The sequence below is a fragment of the Ambystoma mexicanum genome, chromosome 3p, assembly GCF_040938575.1.
Source record: "Ambystoma mexicanum isolate Mex_15411 chromosome 3p, UKY_AmexF1_1, whole genome shotgun sequence".
NCBI classification, from domain to species: Eukaryota; Metazoa; Chordata; class Amphibia; order Caudata; family Ambystomatidae; genus Ambystoma; species Ambystoma mexicanum.
The window spans coordinates 1,195,229,225-1,195,253,419 of NC_090925.1; the positions used below are offsets into that span (position 1 = coordinate 1,195,229,225).

At 42.7% G+C, this 24,195-nt stretch overlaps 1 protein-coding gene across 3 annotated transcripts in view; it reads left to right on the top strand.

Annotated features, from left to right (window-relative positions):
• The window catches only part of SPOCK1 (SPARC (osteonectin), cwcv and kazal like domains proteoglycan 1), a 3,006,883-nt gene that overhangs the window by 948,725 nt on the left and 2,033,963 nt on the right, over nucleotides 1–24,195 (top strand). For all 3 annotated transcript variants that reach the window (XM_069652611.1, XM_069652609.1, XM_069652610.1), the window contains one exon: nucleotides 15,563–15,608. In XM_069652611.1, coding sequence (XP_069508712.1) covers nucleotides 15,563–15,608 — 46 coding nt within the window. The remainder of the gene's footprint in view (nucleotides 1–15,562; nucleotides 15,609–24,195) is intronic.

Below are 24,195 nucleotides of genomic sequence, written 5' to 3' on the forward strand. Positions count from 1 at the left end.
GTGCATGTGAAGGTGGGTAGCTTTTTTGTGGAACCCCTTTTGTGCATTGTAGAAAAGAAAACTGAAAAATCAACAGCAGTAATAGTTACCTTTTTTAAAAAGTAATATTGAGATTCAACAAAAACAAGTATTGCTGGGGGGGTGAAGGGGCTATAGCCCTGGGTATATTGGTTGTAGCCCCAGATAGAAGCTCAGGGGCTACAACCAAAAGGCCAGCTAGCCCGGAGTCCTAGCAGTCCTGACATTGCTGGGGTTTTGGACCACACTTAGTTAAAACTGCACATTTTACAGCTCACAAGTCTGGTACAAAGTGATGCACGTTCCCACATGGTTTCTTTACCGGCACTATTGGAGTTCTACATGGCTTATAGTTGGGACAATAATATCTTGCTGTTACAGACTCTAGAGCCACAGGTGTATCCTTCTCTTTAATATTGGTGTTTTCATGTTAACGGTTTCAGTGGATTAATATGAATTTGAACTTGCCCTGGATTCCTAATCAACCCCACCTGATTTTTATGTTGCAACCACAGTTTGTCAGGTACTTTAGGCAACAATGCAATCAAATATTAATCTAAGTCCCCAACGTGTTGGTTATTGTGATAATTTGTTTTGCAAAATAGCCAAAACCTTGTTTTCATTTTCTCCAGGAATATCTGAAAACATACTTTCTTGAGTACCATAAATAGTAGACCTTAATTTGCACAACACGTCACATCCTGATAAATTCACTGGAGACAAACAACTTTGGAGTGAGACATTTTGACCCAAAATTGGACCTATGGTAACTGTCAAAGGTGCTATAACACGTAACACAGGATTGTTAGAAATAACAACAGCTTGAAAATTGTATAAGAAATTGATGCAGCAGGTACGTCTTTAAGTCTTTTTGTAGAAAGATGTATCCTTGTATCTACTCAATAAGGCACAATGTATCCTCGATTATATATTAATAAAGTGGCACTCCTTATCTATGGCTATCTATGTTTGACAAATGCTGTTGCTTTATCGTTGGCTGTCCTAACTCCCCTGATTTACATAAGGGCAGAAACATTGCACATTGTTACATTCAGGAAGGTAGAGCATGTTTGTGACAGCCAGAAGCTGGAGTCTGCTTTGACATTCAACCTTTCGGTGCCCCTCCTAATTGCAGTAATGATATGTGGCACTTCTAGTAACCTACCCATTCTGAATACCATTTGCACTTTGAAGGGGGCAGGGAACCTCCTCTGCCTCTTCCACATTCTGGACCTCTGGTTTTGCTCTGCAACCCACCACTCGCATGTATGTTTTGTGTTCACATTCACATCTCTGCCCCTGCAAAACATTGTTTATTCTCATTTCATGCCTTGTCAAGATGCACACTGACTCAATGCCACAACTAGATCCGTGTGGGTATTCGTCACCCCATAGAGGCTCCAGATGTTATGTGAACTTAGGCATCAGTCCGTGCACAATACTGCAGCTATGGTTTCTTTTTCTGTTTTTGTAAATTATACACAACCTTCAATCGATCAAGATAATCTGCTGGAGATTCATTCATATTCTGTTTACAATTATTTATCTTTCATCAGTCTGTTTTTTTGTGTTCTATATAAGGAAAGCTTTGCCCTGAACCCTCATTCACTTTTCAACCCATGGTGCACTCTCTCAAGGTTAACCAAATGAACATATGGTGACGTGTGAGTATTGGCAAAAGTCTTTATTTTTTATTTTCTTTTTTAAAATTATTATTTGTGTATTAGAACTGAAAAATTGGATTTTTACACCAAAACCATACATACATTCATATAGGTCAGCAACTGGAAAATAAAATAAGTAGAACAGTTACAATAAAATCCAAAGCCTAAAAATTGAAAGTATATAACTTCCACCATCCCTAAAACATCCTACACATTTCATAAAACAAGTTGAATACTCAGATGTGAAAAGCAAAAACAAAGGAGGCAGTATGCCGAAAAAACCCCAAAAAAACAAGAAGAGCAGAGAAAGCTCAAACCTCCTGTATCTTCGTCCATCCCGCCTGAAATGTAGTGGGAGCATTTCAGTAGTAAGTTAACGGTATGGTTCTAAGCTCCCTTGATTATTGTAATTCCCTTTATTTGCCTCAACCACTCTACATCATTAACAGGCTTCAACTATTGCTGAATGCGGCCGCCCGCTCTATACTCCACTCTCCTTTTGGATCCTATCTTTCTCCTCTTCTAAAGAAACTGCACTGGCTTCCTGTTGCCAGCCGGATACGGTTTAAATCCTTGTGTTTGGTGCACCGTGCCTTTTATGGTATGGGCGCCGAGTACCTTCAATCCAAGTTTTTTCACTATGTCCCGACCTGCTTGCTGAGATCCCAATCTGTGCTTCTTGTCGTAGTCCCCTGCTACCGTCTGTCATGTAAGGGCGGTTGTGCCTTTTCTGTGGTTGCTGCAAGAGCTTTGAATGATCTCCCCAACGCTCTTTGTGCTACTTAGAATCACCTCACCTTCCGCAGACTTCTGAAAACTACTCTCCTCTAGCTGGGCTTCCTGAAGTGGTTATATTACTTGTTCTCCTACCATTCGTTAGCGCCAATATGCCTCTGGGTGTACGTGCGCTTTATTAAGTTTCTATAACATAACATAATTTATGATCCCACTCAAGTGCAGAACCCTGACTACATTAAAAGTTAGCAATGTTTCCTGGCCCGCTATAACCCAATCCCAAAACATTTCAGACTGGAGGCGGTCCTCAGTTTCAACTAGCTGGCACAGGCACCTCTTTCTCACTTCCCAGGTGCCCCCCCCGCATTCCATCATGAGATGTTTTAGGGACTGCTTTCGGGGGTCCTCACAGACTTTACACAGTTTTTTCCCTTCATTGCCACAGCCCCAACAGGTAATTACTTCTCCCATATATTACAGGTTCAGCCGGAACCTTAGTAAATTTTGTCTGGGAACTTTCTCAGGTATCTTGCGAGAAAGCCTCTTTTTTGTCTTAAGGAGAAAGTGAGCATCCACTTTTGGTCTATAGTATGGATCCAGTCCATATGTATGAGGGCCCCTTTGCTCTTATCTGGGTTGGTGATGAGAGTATCCACATCACTATTGTAGTCCGCAAGGGCTCCTATCACAAGCTCTGGAGGGTGCATAAGAGGGGTGACCTTCGATGGATCAGATGAGATTGAGCATCTTCAAAGAGGGAGTCTATCTGAGGGGCCATTATCTGTCGATCCAGAGAAATTAGCCTACATGTTACTTGTACCTTTTAAAGATTTAAGCCCCAGCTCATAACATAGACTTACTATCTCACAGCTATCAAGAACTGGATGTCCTCCCACTTCCTCTCTCTTAACACTGATAAGACAGAAGTCCTTTTCATCCCTTCTAACTCACTTCCTCCTCCCTCTCCCCCCATTCATCCACTTTCCCCCCTCCAACCTCCCTATCTCCTCCCATGCTCGTAATCTAGGCGTTATATTTGACTCCTCTTTCCTTCTCACAACACATTTCACTTACCTCTTGCTCCTGCCGCTACCACCTATACAACATTCGCAAAATCCATCCCTCCCTCACATTCCATGCGACCAAACTCCTTATCTCCTCTCTCATCTTTTCCCGACTATTCTACTTCTCCCTTTTATTCTTTGGACTTCCTGCATCCCAGCTTACCCCCCTTAAATCCATTTACCACTCTGCTGTTTGTACTCTGTCTCCTTACCTCTCGCGATTCCATCTCCTCCTCGCTCTCTCATCTTCGTTGGCTACCTTTCCGCTTTCAGTTAAAATTCTGTTTTCTCTGCCTTGTTTTTAAATCCTTACATGGTCTAGCTCCTCCTTATCTCTCCTCCCTTCTCACCTTTTACTCCCCCTCACGCTCTCTTCGTTCTGCTGACCATTTCCTCCTCACTGTACCTCCTTCCCCTTGTGCTTCTTCCAGGTTCCGCTCCTTCCAACTCCTTGCTCCTCTTCACTGGAACGCACTCCCTCTCTCATTCCGCTCTTCCAATACCCTTCCCTCATTTCGCACATCCCTTCTCCTCCACTCTTCTCCTTGAAGATCTCCCTATTCTCTCTTCATCCCCCCCTCTCTCACTCTTCTAACTCCTTAATCCCCACTCCCTTCTCATTCTCCCACCTTCCTATTCTTCATTTGTTCTATTCTTCTCTGTTCCCCCACACCAATCCTTCTTCCTCTCCACTTCCCCTTCTCCACAGTTAATTGCTTTTTGCACTGTTTTGCTGTCGAATGATTCATCATGTAATTTTGCTCACATTGTTTATTGTTGTTCACTGTATGAGTTGTTCCATTGTACAGCGCCTTGGTATAAAGCGCTCTATAAATAAACAAATCAATCAATCAATCTGGAGACTCTCTGGGAGACCAAAGACACTTTTCCATATGAGTACCTCCAAGTGCTGGCAGTCGAATTCCCAAACCAAACGTTTCACCTTCAGCCCATATAGAAGAATTGGAATGACCTTTGATGTATAATATTTAACTAGAGGTGAGATTGAAAACTTGTAATATTTCCTCTTTATTTTCACCATTTCGGCTGATAGTTGAGATGTTTTCCCCAAAAGATCTTGGCCACTTCTGGCCAAACTCGGGACGCATATAATGAAAAACCCAAATAGGTGACCTCCTTGACCACAGGAATAGCTTGTCCTTCCATAGTCCAAATAAATGTGGGCCCTTGTTTGCCTCAACTCTTAAAGGCAACTATTTTTGATTTGCTACGATTGACTAGGAGATCGTGTTTCCTTGATGTATGCCTCCACGGAATTCAACAATCGCTGCAGACCAACTTCAGTCCTGTCCAAAAGTATGATATTGTCCGCATATATAAGGCATTTAATAGCTCTATCTCCTACCCTAGGGCTTATCAAAGCGGAAGCAGTCACATGCCAAATGCATTCTCAACAGTGCCTGTACCCACTGTTGCTGTGCACAGCACCAACCATGCTGCCAGGGCACTCGAAATATACATCTCGTTAGAGCACGCTCATCTGAGATTTCTATGGAAATAGCTCCTGCTTATACCTAAGGGAAGAGCGACATTAATAAATGCTGGCCTACCGTGGCGCCCCCATATCTTGTCACCCTTTATATATCAGCCAGATGAGGCTAAACCCAATTACAAAACTCAGCACCCTGTTGTGAATGAAATACCTCCTGTTAGGGTTCCTTATAGATTCCAAAGCTTCTGTGTCAAGGCTATTACAATATTCTATCTTGTCTTTATAATTAACAGACAATAGCAAAGTTGTGTGGGCCTCATCAGAGGTAAATGTTAGAAGGCCTGACAAGTGAGTCCCCCCAACCCTTATACGTTCAGCACAGGCATATTAGCATAGCTCAGAGGATGGGGCAGTTCCAGAGTTAGATAATGATTTAACACAGATTAACTAACTTAAGCACTGACATGTTAAAACAGCTGATTTCAATTTTATGGGGCACCCCAAATCTTTCCACCACAGCTCTCTGTAGTTACTCATCTCTTCTTTCTATAGGGTCTTTTCACACTTAATGGTGGTGGTTTCATATTTATGTCCACAGGAGGCCACCATTGCCAAATATAGTACTGGGTTTGTTAAGCGATTTAATGTGCACTTTTTCCTAAACCATGCTCTTTGGGGACCCTTTTTCTCTACCTAGGAGATTAAATTGGAAGGTCCAACGTAGCTTTCTAAAGCATATTTGTAATGGCAGAGAGTTTGAATTCAGCAGAAGTGCTTCTGTCCAGACATTTGCTATATTGTAGAATAATTATCAAATCTGATTTGAACTTTGTAAAAGTGCCCAATTATTTGTTAGAAGTACCTCTACTGCTGTGGGTCCAATTAAAATCGACGGTTGATGTTATTAGCTGCATCTATTGCCAGAAAGGCCTGCTTTAACGGGCAATTTCAGAATTTGACTTCATATTACCCCACATTACATGATGGTTTCTTTTTGGAACCGTCGGTTTACCCAATGTACTTCTTAACTTCGCCAAAACAATATAAAGCGTGGTGCTCAGGTCATTATCATAATGGGAAAGTTAGCTATTGATAAAAACAATTGTCAGGTGTTTTTCTTAGGCTTCAAAATATCTTGCCTGTTGAACTAAGTGCCAGGACTGAGAAGGGCCCACCACATTTATGACCTGTGAAATTTGGCAATCTTAATAAGCAATGTATCTCCTGGATGTAGGACTTTATGGAGGGCTTTAAACTTTAATTCCGAAAACATTTACATTCAAAGCCCTAAGTCCCTTTTCTGTTCCTGTAGGTAGGGAATGTGGTGGCCAATGGGTCTTGGTTCCACCAGGTATGAAATGATGCTGGGTAATGTTGTTTCCCTGGTGTATTTATTCACCTCTCGCTTCGGATGGCAGCTGCTTGTCTGAGATTGTCTTAAAAGATATGGGGGCCACTTCCTTTGCAACAATTAATCAATGTCTGCTTGTCCTACCAACACATCCTGACCATGAGGTGCTTGCACTCACCACATAATACAACTCAATTAAAAGGGCCTTAATTCCAAGAAAAAACTCAACAAAATAACCTGATGGAGTTTGTGGCCTGTAACCCTGATGTACTAAAAAATAGCTGTTCTTATGCTCACAAGAATCGACGGCAGCTGATACTGTACGAACACACACTTCATAATGAGGACAATTCTCAACTCTACAACCTATTAGTGAGGGCATGGCTTAGGCCTCCAAGCTAATGAGGAGGCTCAGTGAGAGGGCATTACCATACGGTAACCCCACAGCTCTGACCCTCCTCTGTGCGGGAGGCCACCATCTTCACTGCCGGTTTACCAGGTAAGTGCTCTCCCTTTTCTGCAGCTTGCGCACCCTCCCACCCACATCCCACTTAGTTCTTGTTCCTTCTCTTGTAGTTGAACACTACTGTTCCTGGAACGTACTGCTGTGTGACTCACCACCGTGTAAAGTGAGAAGGGACTAGTTAGTCCCTTCTCACCCAATCCATACCAGGCATTTTGTTTGTGAAATAAAAAACAAAACAATTTGTAGCCCAGTCAAATGGGCCAGAGTACTAATAACAATTAGTCCCCCCCCCCCGGGGGGCATTGCGGCTCCCGGTAGGCCCAGGGCCTGCATTAAGGCACTCACTTTGCTCAGGCCTGCAACTATTGGCCCTGGGGCATTGCCTGAAGCAGTAATGCCCTCAGCTCATGGCTTATTGCATAAATAAAGCACTATACCCTACCGCATATATATTGGAGCACTTTGCTGCACGTGTGTTTCCATAAATTACGGCATATGCATATTTTGTTACGTGTATATCTGACTATGGTCCTAATGCTCTATTATAATGAGTCTAAAATATATCAATACCGCCTGTATCATTTAAATGTATACGTGTCCAGCTCGTAACCACATGGACATTAAAGGCCTAATATCTGGTGGGTGGGGTTTCTCTCAACTTGTATCTGTGTGAGTGCTTGGAGCACTGAATTTGCATATTAACATAGGTGCAGTGGAGAAAATAGAGCAACATTCAGAGAGATGCATCCTCTGCAACAGAGAAGAAGCCTGTGCAATAGCATTGTGCTTTCTAGTGTCCCTTGCACATGAATGGAAAAAATGATGGTGGACGGGAATGAAATAGACTTAGTCCATGTTGCTGTGTACAATAGTAGTACAGTATTCTAATCGGGTGTTTTGGATTTTCAAACCCTGCTTCTACAATTCTTGTTGAGACATAGTCATACCTATTCCTGTCGAGGTAGCACCAGTGACAGAGGCTAGGACCTTATAAAGGTATGTACAGTTTCATATTGTGAAATTAGTACGAAATGTAAAAAACCAGAGGGTGTTTAACTGCCCAGACCCCAGGGATCCCTTACTCATGTGTCCAGGGCATGGCCATCGCCTTTGGATCCAGACCCTGGGGGTGGACAAGTGCGGGAGGATCACCTGGGTGAGGGGTCCTCGGGGAATGTTGGTGGAACACACGACAGCGAGACATGTTATGCCCCCTTGGCAAATCCCCATCTCCCATCTGATTTTATAGGCCATTCCAACTTCCCCCCCCTTTCCTACACAAGCAATGAGCTGAGGAAGAGGAGGTCTGAGGCTGAAAGGAGTACTACCCATGCAATACATTGGACATGCCCCACTAATAAGATCAGGCAGTTGATCTTAATTACAAACACCTGTTACATATTAGCTCTCCCCACATGGTTAAAAGGTGATCACTGAGACAAACTGTGAGCAAGGTGATGCATGAGAAGCAGGGCAATGGCAAACCAGGTGGGGCACAGCAACAGGCAGAGGGACGGACCCGAGGTACAGAGAAACCATGGACGCCCCGGTGAGAGATCGTGACCTCCGAAGGGTCCTGAAAGAGAAGACAAACCTCTTTTGGGTCTCAAGGACACCATTCAGAGTTGGGGAGGTGCAGTGGCAGTTGTGGCATCAGCCTTGACTTCAAGCTCAAACCCGCTAAAGACAAAAATGAATGAACACAGCCGGTGAGTTTATGAAAGCAATGAAAGTTTGGTCTGTGTTAAATGAAACTTGACTGCAACAATATCCGACAAATGAAGATTGTGCTTGTGCCGGTAAGACGTGAGAGAAAGCAAAGCATTGTAAAGAACTGTAAATTAAAGATACAAAGTAACAGTGTTCCAGCGAAAGAAGGTTGCCCAATCAAAAGTCTTTGTGAAATGCCTGATGCTGTAGTTGTGGTGGGAAGAGAAAGAAACTGAGATGGAAGATTTGAACTGTTGTTAGGTTTGGTCCCGGCAGAGGGAAAACTGGATGTGAGAGATATGTTTGAAGCTTGAAACTACATTTACCAAGAGGCCTTGATGTAGGCGAGGAAAAGTGACGCTTGAGGAAAGAAGGTCGATTTGATCATGCCGAGGTAAGAGCACAAGCCTTGCAGATTCTAAAGTCTTCGACAGCAGCAGGAAAGTGAAAGGAGGCTTGAGCCCGGCGGACGGAAGCCTGTGAATGTGTGATTGAAGCTTGGGGAAGGGAACCCCCACAAATTGTGATTGAAAGGTTTGAGTCTGGCAGAGGGAAACCTGTACTGAATTGTGGTAACCAGAAGGAAACCAACTTCTGTTCAAGTTTATTGCAAGCTAAAATGTGACATGGGCTGGAGTGAGAGAAAGTAGAGGGGCCAGCAGATAAACTAGTGACTTTACATCTTAGGCCAAGTGGGCGCCGGTCCATGAAAATAACTGCATACTTGTGTCTGAAGCCAGAGTGTGTCGTAAGGTTCAAGTTTGCCACCTTACCCCATGCTACAAAATGTGGGGAAGGGTGTTGATGCAGCCATACTGATATTTCTTTTCAACACTGATTTTCCTTTTTGCCTTACAGATTCCCTTAAGACATTTATTGTATTAGAAAGAGGGCAGGATTAGGTTTTTTAGTATAGGCCATTTTATTATGACTAAGGACTGACTAGGACTGTATTTTCTTTTTGTTTGATGTGATGGTCAAGACTACTCCAATCATAGTTATAGGGTAAGATAGGGGTTTCCCAACCCATTTTAAACCATCAAAAAAGGTTTTGAAACATGCAGCTCTTGTGTCCGTGTCTACTTGTGACACCATGCCTCCCTCACAGAAAGCAAATTCCAGATTAGCTTGCTGGCTATGGAGAGATGTGGTGAAGGAGGTAGTTGAGGGGAACGAGGACAGGGAGGGAAAGGGAGAGTGGAAAGAGGTGGCTGGAGGGAAAAGTAGAGAGGGAGATGAAGGGAATGACATAGAGAGAGTGAGAGACAGAGAAGGCTGGAGGACATTGATGTTTGGAAGGAGACATCAGAAGAAGGTTGGAGGTGTCTATGAAAAGAGGATTTTAAAGGAAACATCCAGAGGTTAGATGAAATATCAAATGAGAAATTAGTGACAGTGTGACGGCAAAGTGATCAGGAGGTGCAGGAGGAGAGACTGGTTGGAAAGGACAGGAGTTGCAGGAGCAATCTCTTTAAGCATGATACCGTTGCAAAGCACCAATGAGTGTGGAAGGTGAAGATAGAGCTTTGGTGGATGAAATGTAACCCAGGAGGTGGTGGGAAAGCTGAAGTAAAGCCTCTGGGAGACAAATATGAAGTATACGTCACTTTTGAAAATCTAAGGGCTGTAACTGAACTGATCATACAATCTGGGGAGGGACCCAGGATTGTTTTTCACCCAACTAAAATAATTTTAACTATTGACCCCAAGAAGAAGCCAGTACTGCAAAGGCATTGTGTTGCACTTTTTCTATTTTGCCCAAACCTGAAAATATTAATAATAAACCTTTGGTCCAAGAGAAGTAATTGCTTCAGCTTCATGTTGTTTCTACTCAGCTTCTTGACAGTGCGGGTTTGTTAATCCTAGTTTTAACATAATGCCTCTAAGAAAACCTATAAACGAGGTGGGTTGTAATGAAGATGTAAATGGTGCAGATGTAAATGTTTGACAGTTGATTGCTGGAAGGTTATGAATGACTCCTAACCAATCCAATGGCAATGACTCTGGACCACCATCCAGACTATTGTTTTTCAGCCAGTCATTCCATTACAGAAGGAGAAAGAGTACATGTAAATCATGCTTGGCCCGAGCCCAAAAGGTGGTACAGCTCAGATTGCTAGGCCACATCACATCCCAAGTCCAAAGCAAAGCCAGACACGTATTGGCCTCATAGGGCATTATCATTTAGGTGTAACTTGGGTCCCTAGGCACAGCAGTCTCAGAACCTTTCTCTGGGCATACTAGTACCACTCAGGGAGACAAATGCAAAACTAAAGATGGACGGCTGGAAGGTTATGAAAGAATCATAACCACTGGCAATAGTTCATGGCACAACCGTCCAGGGCCTTTTCAGTATGCCATGCCATTATAGAATGGAAAATACCTTATACAAATCAGGCATATTTTTAACTCAACAAAGGGGGTCCAGCCCAAACTGCTAGGCGACTTCACTTATGTGTAAGAAAATAAGCAACCCAAGACCTGCTTTGGCCATATTGGGCATCATCAGTGAGGTGTAGCATGGATCTCTTGGCGCAGCAGGCCGAGGGTCCACATCTGGTCATTCCCATCCCACTTAGGGTGACAAATGTCAAACTGCAGGTCGATGGCTTGAAGGATATAAATCAATCTTAACCATTGGAAATTGATATGGGCAACCCTACAGACCACTGTTGTTTAGCCTGCTATGCCAATAAAGGAGAAAGACTAAATGCAAATCAGGATTGTTCTCATCCCAAAAGTGGCAGTCCAGCCCAAACTGCTAGGTCTAAAGGTTGTTGATGTGATCTGCAAGGGCTGATAGTCATCCAAGAAACTCAGGTTAATACAATTGAGTCCAAGGTTCACTGCGTCCTCCACAAAAGATTGCTTCAGTTTTGTTTCTCCAATTTAATTTCATATTGCACATAGCATCCAGCCAGGGACAGTGAATAATCCAGGATTAATAGTTGAAGTGGACTTCTGACTACCATCGCCTCTAAAGAGGATCTGGGTGTTATTCAGGTAGCAGACAAATTGTAGCCTGAAAGGTGAAAACAGATCACCCAGGGACAAGTTGTTTATATATTGAACAAAATGGGTCCCTGGTCAAACTCTGGGGAACTCCACATGAGAGCTTGACAAACCAGGAACATCAGGGGAGGTGAGACTTTCTGGTGCAATCAGACAAAAAAGAAGCAAATAATTGATGTTCTTTGTGAGTTATTGCAATTTGGGATGGCATACCAGCCAGAATTTATGATTGGTGCTCCCAAAGGTCATATTGATATTATAATTTCGAGGCACTGATATTTGTTTGCATGCCTGGGATTTATAAAGTGTGAACCTAGCATGGCAGCAATGGAGAGCTATACATTGCAGACACACCCTGGAGCTTACTAGTAGAGTGCAGGGATAGTAGAGACTAGTAGAGTGCAGAGGTAGAAGAGGAACTGGAATGGTAGGTGGACCTAGAACAGTGCCATCCTCTCCTGTCTGCCCTAATTGGTCCAGTAGAGACACCAGTAATAATTGCCTGCTTGGCCTAGAGGCCCAAGATGATTCTCACTGATGACACCTAATGAGGCCGAAACATACTTGATGATGCTTGCGATCTCATGCAGAAGGGATGTGACATAGATGTTTGGGCTGGACTGACCCTTTTGGTGTGGGAGCAAGTATGATTTGCATATGGTATTTCCCCTTTCTGTAATGGCTTGGCAGGCTAAAGAACAATTGTTTGGTGGGTTTCCCAGAGCTGTGCCAGAGGTGAGATTAATTCTAAACCTTACAGCCATCACTTATTGTTTTGCAAAAGATCACATACCTTTATAATTAATTTATTCCATTGTCTGTATTCATTTTGTCCAGTTCAATCAGCTTAAAAAGAGAAATAATAATCGAAACATTTGACAGTACAATAATGCCCTTGGCAGACCCAGATCTCATAAAAGTTGGCGATTGACCTAAAAAATGATGTGGATTTGCTATGGTTGAATACTGACATTGGTCAGTTTCCTTCACATACAATGTTCTTCATATTTGTCACTGTGCATGTGTGTTTGCTTCATGTGGTATTTCTGATTTGCTGCCTAAAAATACCACATGCCGACTACTTCAGTATTCTTATTGGGGTTTTCCAGGTTCCGACTAGTCATCTTGACACCATAATATTTGGAGTCAGAAATAAAATATTGTACAATCCAATGAAAAAGTCATGCAACTTTGAATACAGTGCACCTAATTATGTATGGGAGGTTGCCAAAATGGTAACGTAAAGTTTGTTTGAACAAACATTGAGGCAATAAGTAGAGGTTTAAAAACAATTATTGTGGAGATTCTGAAAAATGTTTGCCACTAGAATGCACACCCACATCGTCAACGCTTGGAGTAACATGAATCACAAACTATTGTTGCTGCTTCATGAACAGATTACAATTGTGAATATCTTGCTGCATCATGCCCTCCTCCACATGAAAATGATGAGGTATGTCCACTGGGTGTGTATTATTTGATTGTAGTTTTTATTTCTTCCTCTGAAATAGGCCTAGAAAGCATATATTAGGGTGCAACTCCGAGGTGCTGCATAGGCATGAATATAATTTAAAGACCTCTACATACTTGGCACTCACTGTCTCTTTGTAAGAGAAGTGATAATTTCCTTCAAAGGACTGTGTCGGCTAACACTTTGCAGCCTTCTTGGGGTCGGGGGATTCTTTCTTTTTGGGGTGTAGCAAACACTAGCAAAGTTAAGGAGGGGTTAAAAAGTATTGAACACATCTAAACTCTTTCACCTGAAATGTTAAGCTAAGATTCTGTCATCTGAGCCAAGTCACACTTGCTACAGCGACACCCAGCAGCCATAATTGGTGGTCCACCACCAGTTCAAATCCACATGAGGAAGGTATTGTGGGAATGTTAATTAGTTCAAATGGGAGCGGCTGCTCCAGAAAAGTGTCTTTGTCTCACAGGGCAGTGCTATTATATACGCAGCTTAATCAACGGAAGACAGACATTTCCCAAGGCTGTCCGACAACTACATACCTGCTTTCACCCTCAGTAGGGATCATCAGTTCAGTATAGTCTGACAGCCTTGTGGTTTGAGCATTGGGGCATGTGTAGCAAATGCTAGCAAAGTTATGTGGTGGTGTGAAAAAGGCTTCAGAAAAAATGTATCACCTGAAATGTGATAGTACACTAAGTCATTTCAGCCAAGTCACACAGCACCACCCTGTATAACAGTTTGGAGTGTAGAGAAGACATGAGAAGTGAAGGCATAGACCTCGATACGCACGCACCAGAGTAAATAAAACCCCTAGGGAAAGAGGCCAAGAGATAGCTTTTGCAAGGAAAACAAGGTTTCACTTGTACACAATACAAATGCCAGCAAAGGACTCTGATGTCCGAGTGTGCTCTGCTCTTACAGCATCAAGCATGGGGTTATAAGCACATGTAGCGTCATCCATATATGGCACATTTTGGTGCTCTTGATTGGAGGCACCCTACACATGAGCTTGCTCCATAGGGGATGGCAAGCAGTAATTGTCTGGTTCTTCTACGTCGTTCTGGCTCCACGTGGGTCAACTGGGCTCATCCTCGCGGTGAAGGTCAGGGCCGATATGAAATACACTGTTTCTTAGCTAAACTAAACAATTGAGACATGCTATTCATTCATTATGGCAGGCACCTGGGCGGCACAGGAAAGGGGTGCCAGGGAGAGGGGAGAGTAAAGTACAGTCATGCTGACCCACACATTCAGGGCACAATTGATACCACGGTCCCCGCACTTAGTGTCTCCCCACTGGGGATTGATCTGTGATTTACCCGTCTTGGCATCTCAGATTGCTGGAGATGGGTTTTATTGCTGGGGAGAAATAAAGTCGTGTGGGCTTTAGATCTTTGGTGGGGTCCTGGGTTCCTACGTCCTTTTTTAGACTCCAGCCAGGAAAGAAGCAGCACTGCTAGCCACCACATATTTGCCGGGTTTGTAGCATTAGAATGAATCGCGACAATACTACCTTCTTTTTACTTCTGCAAAAAGCTGGCAGAATCCATGGGGGTCGAATCCTCTATGCTCACAATTAAATGATGCAATTGGAAATAGACTGGCAGTTTTCCTTTAATTAGTGATGAAACACATTGGACAGTGCAGATTGTCCCCTCCATGATGGCACCACGTTCAGAAAATACTTTGGAAATAACTTAAAACGAGTGTTTCTCTTTTCTTTTTAACACATTTTGTCATTAACGTCCTAAATGAAAATGAGGCACTCAAATTTCATTTCACTGACCCATTCTTCTATTTACTTTTCTTTACAAAACTATCTGTAGTAAGGGTCTCATATGCTGATCTAGCTCTCTCTGTCCCACTCCTACACTCTTTCTCTCTCTGTCTTACTCTTTCCACTTATTTTTGTCGGTGACAGTTGTGTTGTCATCTGCGTGATTGCTAAAATCACTGCTGCCGATACTGAGAGCTGGTGTCTAAAGGGGAAAACCCCCCAGATATCTTGAAGGATTGGAGCAGGGCTTTTTGTGTGCAAAAGCAGCTATTAAAACACAAAAAGGAAGTTATACATAATTTTCTCATCATTCCAAGATGGACAGACTGGTAGACTTCAATTGTTCTCTATTGAAATACACCAGTGAGAAAGGGAAACATCACTAATAACACCAGTGAGGGGTCTGGCCTGTTTTGCATAACATCAAAATGCATTTTAGGAACATAAGGATGACCACATAGCTTTCTATTTGACAAATATGTCTTTAATAAAATAGTTGTATGCTTGAATCACAACATACAGAATCAATATTGGGTGTGGTGCTCATTTCATTTTTTACAACACTTAGCATAGCATTAGAATGTTTGTAACTTTGAACCATAAATACTGATTCAGACAGCTTCACCAGTGTATGCGAGGATGAAATGGCTACAGCACCACTCACTCCATTGGGCCTCATGGGTGATCTGGAGATAATGTTTCCTATAACATTAGCCCAGGTCTCTGGCTAAGGATTTGTGTGCACATGCTCACTTCCCCAATGCACAGACATCCTAGGAGAATTATACGTAGGATTTCCATAACTATCAATGTTCAATGTATCTTTTTTGTTTTATTTTAGGAAGATTATTTCAGAAACTGGAACCCAAGCAAACCCTTTGATCAAGGTAAGGCATTTTATATATAGGTGTGTGTTAAAATTCATGTTCAATTTATTTCATGTTGATCATGTGTAAATATGGTGTGATAGTCACATGTATGTGACCAATTGTTCCCTATAATGAATGTGCTAAGAAAGAATTCATATTATAAAAGTGTTTTAGCCTTTTTCAAACTATGGGAGAAAGATTTCTTACTGACATTATTGTATCGTGCACAAGGATAACATCATTTTCTATTGTTGTGTTGGATTGCTAGCTTCTTACCCTTAGCCTACTCTTGCAAGTGTTATAAGTCACTTTCTTTGTCCCAGTAGTCTGAACTCCTCTACCAATGTGAAGCACAGTATTACACCCATCAGAATGCCTTTGTACCATGATTTCCATGCAATGTTTCCTCCAACAGAGAAAATCAGCACTTGCTTTTTATAGATGGATGCTTGTATCGGTCGGTGTAGAGATTTAAATATGTGTTTTCTGGGCCAACTGTTTGATTAGGCTCCCTGCTTTCTGTGTATGGTATTTTGCTGTAATTGTAATAGACGTTTTTGCATGAGTGGCTGATTTCCTGAGTCTGATAATGAAGGTTCTCACAGGAGCTGTTGTCTAAAATGTACCTTGTGATATTTCGAGGATTGTACATCCGTATAATAACATTGCATTTTGGTTCCATGTAAATTGCCTCTTACAATACAAAAGTGCACCATTTATAGTAGAAATGCAATGCAATATTGTTATTGTCTATGATTATGTGCTGTGTTATTGAAGTATAGCTCCATTACCAGGACCCTGGGAGCTACAACTGCATTTTCAAAAGACTGACTAGGGTCATTGTAGTTGCTGAGGAATCATACTTGTATCCACGTGAGAGCATTTACTTTCAGATGTTGAATGTACTTTCAGATATTGAATTTGATGTTCAAGCCCTGCGGGCAAGGGGTCTGGTAATTACTTGAGGATGCAGACGAGTACAGCAAATTACCCACTACAGGTCACTGATGCTAAACTAAACAGGAACTGGCCACTCCAAAATGCCCGGGGCTACTTCAAATTGAAACAAATTACAATGGGAAGGAGCACAGGGATGCATAATTATATCGCCCAGAGCAAGGCTTGGGATGGGGGGAAAACACTTAGGGGTGCAGGCTATCATTATTGGAGGAAACTGTCTGGATGAGACGGGGTACTGGGTTTGGGGAATCACTGGGATATAACAGGGACCATTGTTGGGGTGAGCATGGGGGTGACATCTGTCAGAGGGTCAAAAGATCACTTGGTGGAGAAAATAGCACTGGATTTGGGGAGGATGTACATACAATTAAGGACATGCTGGCCTAGCCCTGTGAAGTGGACGTTTCCAAATCCACAGCACAGTGGGACTAAGATGCATAGTGGAGGGTATATGACTGGAAGAAGAGCATCAGGTTGGGTGAAAGGCTCGCTGAGGAGAAAAGGTGCACTGGAGAGAAGAAGAGAACCTTGATGGCAAAAGGAGCACTATTTTAGGGAGTGTTTGGTGTTAGTTCATGTTCCCCTTGTTATAGATATGGATTGACTAATTTCACTGGTGTCACTTCCTGTCATTTGATATTACTTCATGTGAAATACTCACAATGATGTACCTATATGCCAGCAAGGAGAACCATTGGTGCAGTATCTATGTATGGGCTGAACAACATGTAACACTCATTCATTTGTGTGCCATTCAACTTTATTTGACTAACTCCAACTACTGTGGCTTCCAGAACCAGTGATTTGGGCTAGCCTAATGTTTTCACCTTCAGTTAGAATTTGGCAACTGTCTGGAAATTTGGGCTGGGACGAAAAGCGTGTTCTGCCTTTTGTCCATTAAGTCACTGTTTTGTGTGGAATTTTTATATTTTGGTTTTATCGTGAAAAAAGGTTAAAAAAAATGATATTTTCAGTCAGCCTGCAGTTTTTCTGATCTCTTTTCACGAGAATGTGAATGAAGCAAATTTACACAGGAAAATATTTGCGCGTGAAGAGAAGCCTTTTGTGTCAGGTAATCAGTCAAAAGAAGTCAAAAGAAGTTCATTTCACTGTTGCACATTCCGCAGGAATCTTGCAAACCCAGTTTTTCAGAAGACCGAGCTGAGTAGAAAAATGCGTGGTATTCTGTACAGACGGATTTCCATCTGTGTGCATTAAATGAAATAAATACACCGAATGGCTCCGCAGATAGCCTTTACTCCGTCTTACCGCTGCAGTAACTGTCCAATTTATTTTTGCCACTTTGATAGAGGGTAGGAGGCCATCTTGGAATGGAAAATATGCAACAGTGATAAAATGAACAAATCACAAGCAAAGACTATCTAAGACATACACACAGTGAAGGGAGTCTAGGCAGCACAGTAGTGGAGGCCAGTACCCGCTGCCTTTCTGTATGCAGGGGTAGGGACTTAGGTGACTCCATGTCACCAGGAAATAACGTTTTAATCCTCAAGCTTTCCTTTAAGAAATTATTTCCCTTAGAGACTGAAGGCCAGTGTGTTCCATTCTAATACATTGAAACTCTGGAAAATGTTAATGTGTTTAAAATGAAAGGCAAACGACTCTAAAAGTGGAGTCCTCATTATATGTGGTCAGCTTGTCACCCTACGCAGTAGACCAGAAACCCCTGCCTAGCATAGTTCACAAACTGCCCTCACTTGGAGGAAGTGCACCAGCACTTTACATTCTTTATGCCTGCAAAATTGGCATTTTTCCTGCTGGAAACCTCAAACCAATTGCTTCATTCTAGCACTCTTCCGTTGGATGTGAGACGAGACTCGGTTAATGGTCACTTTGCCCTTAGGTAAGTGGGGTCGGGTGGGAAACCTTACTGGGCAGTAGGAATTTACCAGCACCGAATGGTCCTGAGTATAGGCACATCAAAGCATACTCCTCTGGGAATACTGCTGAGATGTATCGGACACTATGAGCAATATTCACGTCGTGTGACAGTGAATACATCCCTCTCCAAGAGAATTGAAACTAGCACCCTTGCCGCTGGGTGCATGTTAATTGGTACCATCTCCACTCACCTGTCTTTGGGTTAACAGGTGCAGCTTCACCGGTACTCCTTCACGCCACATGCATCTCAGCTACCTACTCATCCTTTCCCAAACATTAATACTGTGTTCACCATGCCTTAATCCCAAACAACAACACCTGCACAAAGCTGTGATAAACATCTCCAGGTAGTACCAGGTGCAGCACATGCAGGTGAATTGTTGGCATCTGCTGGTGCCCTTTATTAGCTCCACTTGGCGTTGAGTTGACACTCATAACCTGCACACCACAGTTAGTATAGCATGCACACCTTTTTTAATGAGCCAGCCTAGCCTCACACCTTCCTCAAATCCTGTCAATGTGTACTAGTCCTACCCAAAAACATCACCCAACAGATTGATGAGCTCTGTCCAATGCCCACTGTAATAGGGGGCAGCCTTAATAGTTTTATCCTTCAACCATGCAGTTATTTGCTTTTACCTTGATTGGGATGCAAGTCCTATGAGCTGCACTCATACACATGAATGCCAAAACCAACATGCAACTGACCAATCAGAAGCGCTTTCACTTTCTAGCAGCATCTTCTTGACATTGCAACTCTTGTAAGACTAACATGCCAACATCGATCAATTCTGCCCCATAATGGAGCTTCCCAGACTTGTACCAACATTCCAAACCCTTTTCAACTCCTCTTTAGCAAAAGGCATTATCATGTCTGCTTCCAAAACAGCATTTGTCAAGCTTCTATAAAAAAAAAAAAAACAGCCAACACGAACAACCTGGCAAGTAGCCAAGTGATCGCCAATACAACCTCAACTCCAATCATTTTCAAAACGTTTACCAGCAACTCCCAGCAAACATGAAAACCAACTATCTCCTCCATGAGTCTCAAAAGAGATGGAAACTGATCAGTTGAGTGGAATCTGCGCTCTCCTCTAACTGGGATGATCTAATAAACAAGACTGAAGAAAATATCCCAGGTGCACTTACCTGCTTGGATATTTCTGGTGCATGGGACACTGCAAGTCACACGCCTCTGCTAAAAAGACTTGAGGAAATCTGACTAAAGGGTACTGCACTAACTAGATTACATCATTCATCATGGCAGGATACAAACCACATACGTGATCCCATTCAGATCAACTCGGTGGATCCTCATCCATAGATTACAGCATGGATAAAGTGTTTTACTACTTTTCTTGTAAGTAGCAGACAATTCCCAAACAATCTTTAAAGTTACCATCAACTCCACAGAAATTAGAAATTGAACTTACTTTACTTAACATAACATTTCTACCATTTACTCAAAAGCTTAAGGGCGCATACATAAGAGGGTAAACCTAGACAAAGATGGTCGTGGACACTTCACACTAACACGATTCACACTCAAAGTGGCAGTACATTATCATATGACGGTTGGTTGAACTAACAGAATAGAAGTGTTTTCAGTTTCCTTTTAAAAATGACAGCAGACTTGACCTCTCTTATGTCAGGTGGGAGAGAGCTCCAAGGTATAGGGACCGCTATACTAAATGCTCCTTTAAGGGCTTTACTGCTTTTGCATGTGAGTATTCTCAGTTGGTTGGTATTATCGGATCTAAGAGACTAAGAGACCTCGGGCTCTGTTTCTCCACAACACACTCCATTAAGTAGGATGGCATGCGACCCATGAGACATTTGTGGGTGATCAAAAGCAGTCTGAATTGGACTCTTGCTTTCACTGGGATCCAATTAAACTCTCCCTGACTTCAGACATATGGTCTCTCCACTTGAGGCCCTTCACCACCCCAACTGCACTGCTCTGCATGACCTGCAAGTGGTTAATCTCCGATTGTGAAATGCCAATGAGTAGGCTACAACAGTAATCAATCTTTGAGCCAACTATGGCTCTAGCTATCGTCTTCCGCATTCTTTTCTGAAATACACGGTCGAAGGTGATCAAGCAATTTTATGTAATAGGTTGATGTAGATACCAAGTTGCTCAGCTGTGGTTTCATGTTCAAATTGTGATTTAATATTATACCCACGGTTTTAACTTTCTTTTTGACCTCAATCTTGCAATTAGCGATGGTAAAACAATTGAATGATGGACCTAATTTAGCCAGCTTATTGCCTGTACCCACGTCCATGAGTTCAGTTTTTTCATGATTAAGAGCTAGGCCATTCTTTATCACCCAAGTTTGGATAATATCAGACCCTTTGTTAATGTTACTTTTGTCTATGCTATGTGACCCTGTTATCAGGATGAAACATTGCATGTCATCGGTATAGTTAGTAAATAGGATGCCATTGTGTTCTATTCGATTTTTAAAAAGGCACCATAAAGATGTTGTAAAGAGATGGAGAGATACATGCAACCTGAGGCACCCCATAAACTAGCGATATGGGTAAGGCCTCAGCCTCCTAGCATTGTCTTTCGCTAACGAATGTCGCAATCCATTGTACAACATGATCTGAAAATGAGGCACCTCCTTTAGCCTGGTGATCAGGATGGAATTATCAACCAGGTCAAAGGCTGCAGAGAGATCCAGGATCATGAGAAGCGAGGCTTGGCCACTGTCCATAGATTGCAGTAGCTTAGATTTCAGATCCAGGAGAGCCATCTCAATCTTGGGGTTTATCGAAAACCAGATTGAAACGTATTCGGAGTCAAAGAGCTGTTCAGATGTACGATTGGAAGCTGCCCTATCCAAGATTTTTAGAAGAAAAGGTGTGTTTGTAATCACCATATCATTTACCAATATCAAGGGACAGAGATCTTGCTTTTTTAGAAGGGGGTGATCCAGGCTTTCATTAATCCTACCGGGACATCGTTTTCTGCAAACAAAGTGTTCATATATTTAGTGAGGGCCGGAAGCAGCATGGATGAACACTCTAGAGGAGCAGGGATTCCCCTTTAGTAGTTTTTAACTGTGTGATAACCCTAGACAACTCTACTTTGGAAACATGTGAGAAATTAAAAACTTGCTGAGTATTAGATTTAGCTGGAATGTTAACGTAATCTCGCTGTGGTTGTTTGCTTATAATACATTTTTTTTGCCTCAATACCTTTTTTAATATAATCTAGCTTACCAATCGTGGAATCCTGCTGCGTCTTTAATCAGTGGTTCCTTGCTTGGTCCATTAGGAGATTCTTGTTCTGTTAGAAATTTAAAAAGTTCCCTACTGTCAGAGTTTGAGTTTGCAATTCTGTCATTAAAGGATTCTTTTTTAGCCAGCAGGATTGCAGTTTTATAAATCCAAACTACGCTTTTATAAATTTCCAAGCTATAAAAACATTTTTTTTGTTGTTTTGAGCTCTTGAAGGTCTGCATTAAACCAATTATTGCGCTTATGTCCATCATAGCAAAACATTTTCTTTAAATGCGCCAGTGCTTCTGAGATTGCCTTAAAGTATTCAAGAAAAGAGCTGGTCATCTCTTGCAATGTCTCGGATTCGACAAATCTCTGAGGTCAGGTTGATAGCCATGGTTTTAAGTTATCCGATGTTAATTGCTTGCAGTCTCTTACTAGCATCTTGGCGTTGCCATAGCATACTTGTCTTGAAAAGCATTCATTTATAATCTGGAAATAAATACATGAATGATCCGACCAGGGACAAGGTGAGACTTCGGGATCGGACACATTGGGTCTCATTACAAGTTTGTCGGTCCGGAAACAACGGTGCTGGTAAGCTTACTGGCATGTTGTTTCCAGACCGGCAAACTGCGAGTTCTGCGGGCGGGTGTTGTCCCGCTGGCAAGGTCGTAATAAGGCCCATTAACATTATGGGAGGCAACCCAATCCAAAGTGTGTCCCTTTGCATGTGTGGGGACTCTAACTGATTGTTGAAACCCAAGAGTGCTCAATGCAACCTCCAGGACCCCAGCTGTGGCATCCAAGTCATTCCCGAGCCAAAGATTAAGGTTGCCCTTTATTATCAATTTTTTTGTTCGGTTTAAGAAGCGGTAATAAACAATTACTCAGCTGATCAGGGAAGTCAGGTCCTGCCGCAGGTGCTCTGTAGATCAATAGTAGGTTGAGGGTAATTTCAGCACCAATACCTATTTTCACCATTCTCAACTCAGACCCTGGATTGTCTTCGAACCATAACAGTCATTGCACTAGTACAATCTAGACTAGTCTATGCCAAACACCTCTATCTGGGGTTCCCTAAATAATGACTGAGCGGGCTACAAAGTGTCCAAAATGCAGTTGATAGTTTCGACCTGAGACACTAGAAGTCGGGAACACATTTAAAAGCTTAACTGGTTTCCTGTGAAACTTAGTATGCAATTAAAAACCCTCTGTATCCCTCACCAAGCCTTCAATGTAACAGACCCAGAAATTACCTAGAACAAATTCTTCTACGAAAAGCCACCCAGAGTGTTTTGATACACCCAGGCATACAGACTTAGAAGCCATGCAAAGCTTCAACTGGAACCCTCAAGGGAGATCATCCTTCTTTTTTCTATCATTCAAGATGTGGGACTCAATCCTGAGGCATCTGTAGAAAGTCAAAGAACACCTAAACCCCAGAAAATCCCTCGAGAGATGGCTATTCACGAGACCTCAACTAGCATACCTTCACAACCCCTGTAAGGCAATAGCATCTCTAAGCATCCCAAACCAATTTCTCTCAACTATCCCAGATTCAGACCTAAATGCCCATGGTATATAATCAGATTAGAAGACATAGGGCCTCATTACACGGACGGCGGTAACCATGGCGCTATTAGCACCATGGTTGCCGCCGGTATTTTACTGAATCCGCCTTGGTGAATGGCGGAATTACCGCCCTATTCCAAGGTCTGTCAGGGTGGTAATTCCCTATTCACCAAAGCCCTTCCCCATTCCCATCACCCCTATTAGCGGTACCGTTATTTGCCCTGAAGTCACTCAGCGGGTCCCTTCCTTAACGTGTGGTCTGGCCACACGTTAAGGACGGGACCCACTGAGGGACCTCGTAGTATGGCGCTGAGGAATTACCGGCACCGGCGCCCTTACCAGTGCCGGTAATCCCTTAGCGCCATCCGTGTAATGAGGCCCATACAGTCCGAAAGGCCAGTAGGATACAGACATAGACACAACCCCCAAAGGCTTGGACTATTCAGAACACAAATATACATGTACTTAAAATATCACCCCTGTGTAAGGAATGACCAGAAGAACAAACTCCCACACCAGGCCACACCGACATGGGACCCTCTCTGGTTACTCTCAATAACATACCACATGCCCAGGCATCATGCCTCAGTCAAAGAATCTGGGATATTTGAGCCGGTGAGGTCGACCTTCCCGGGCACTTCCGATAACATTTTTCCCAGAACAGGAAAACATCTGCATTCTGATGGATGACAGTGCATGCAAGTACCAGCCCCAGATAAATGGCACTGGAACTCCAAAGGATCAGTCTTGAATTCAAATCCTAATTCCACCCACAACTAACCAACACTTATGTCCATCTCCTAACACGTTGCACTTCACAAACAGACCCCATTTGCAAACAGCAATGATGTGCCTAATTATCCTTGAAAGAGCATTTCCATTGGTCTCATCTTTGGGGCTTTCACACCCATGTTACCCCAGGGGCTAACCCAGTCCT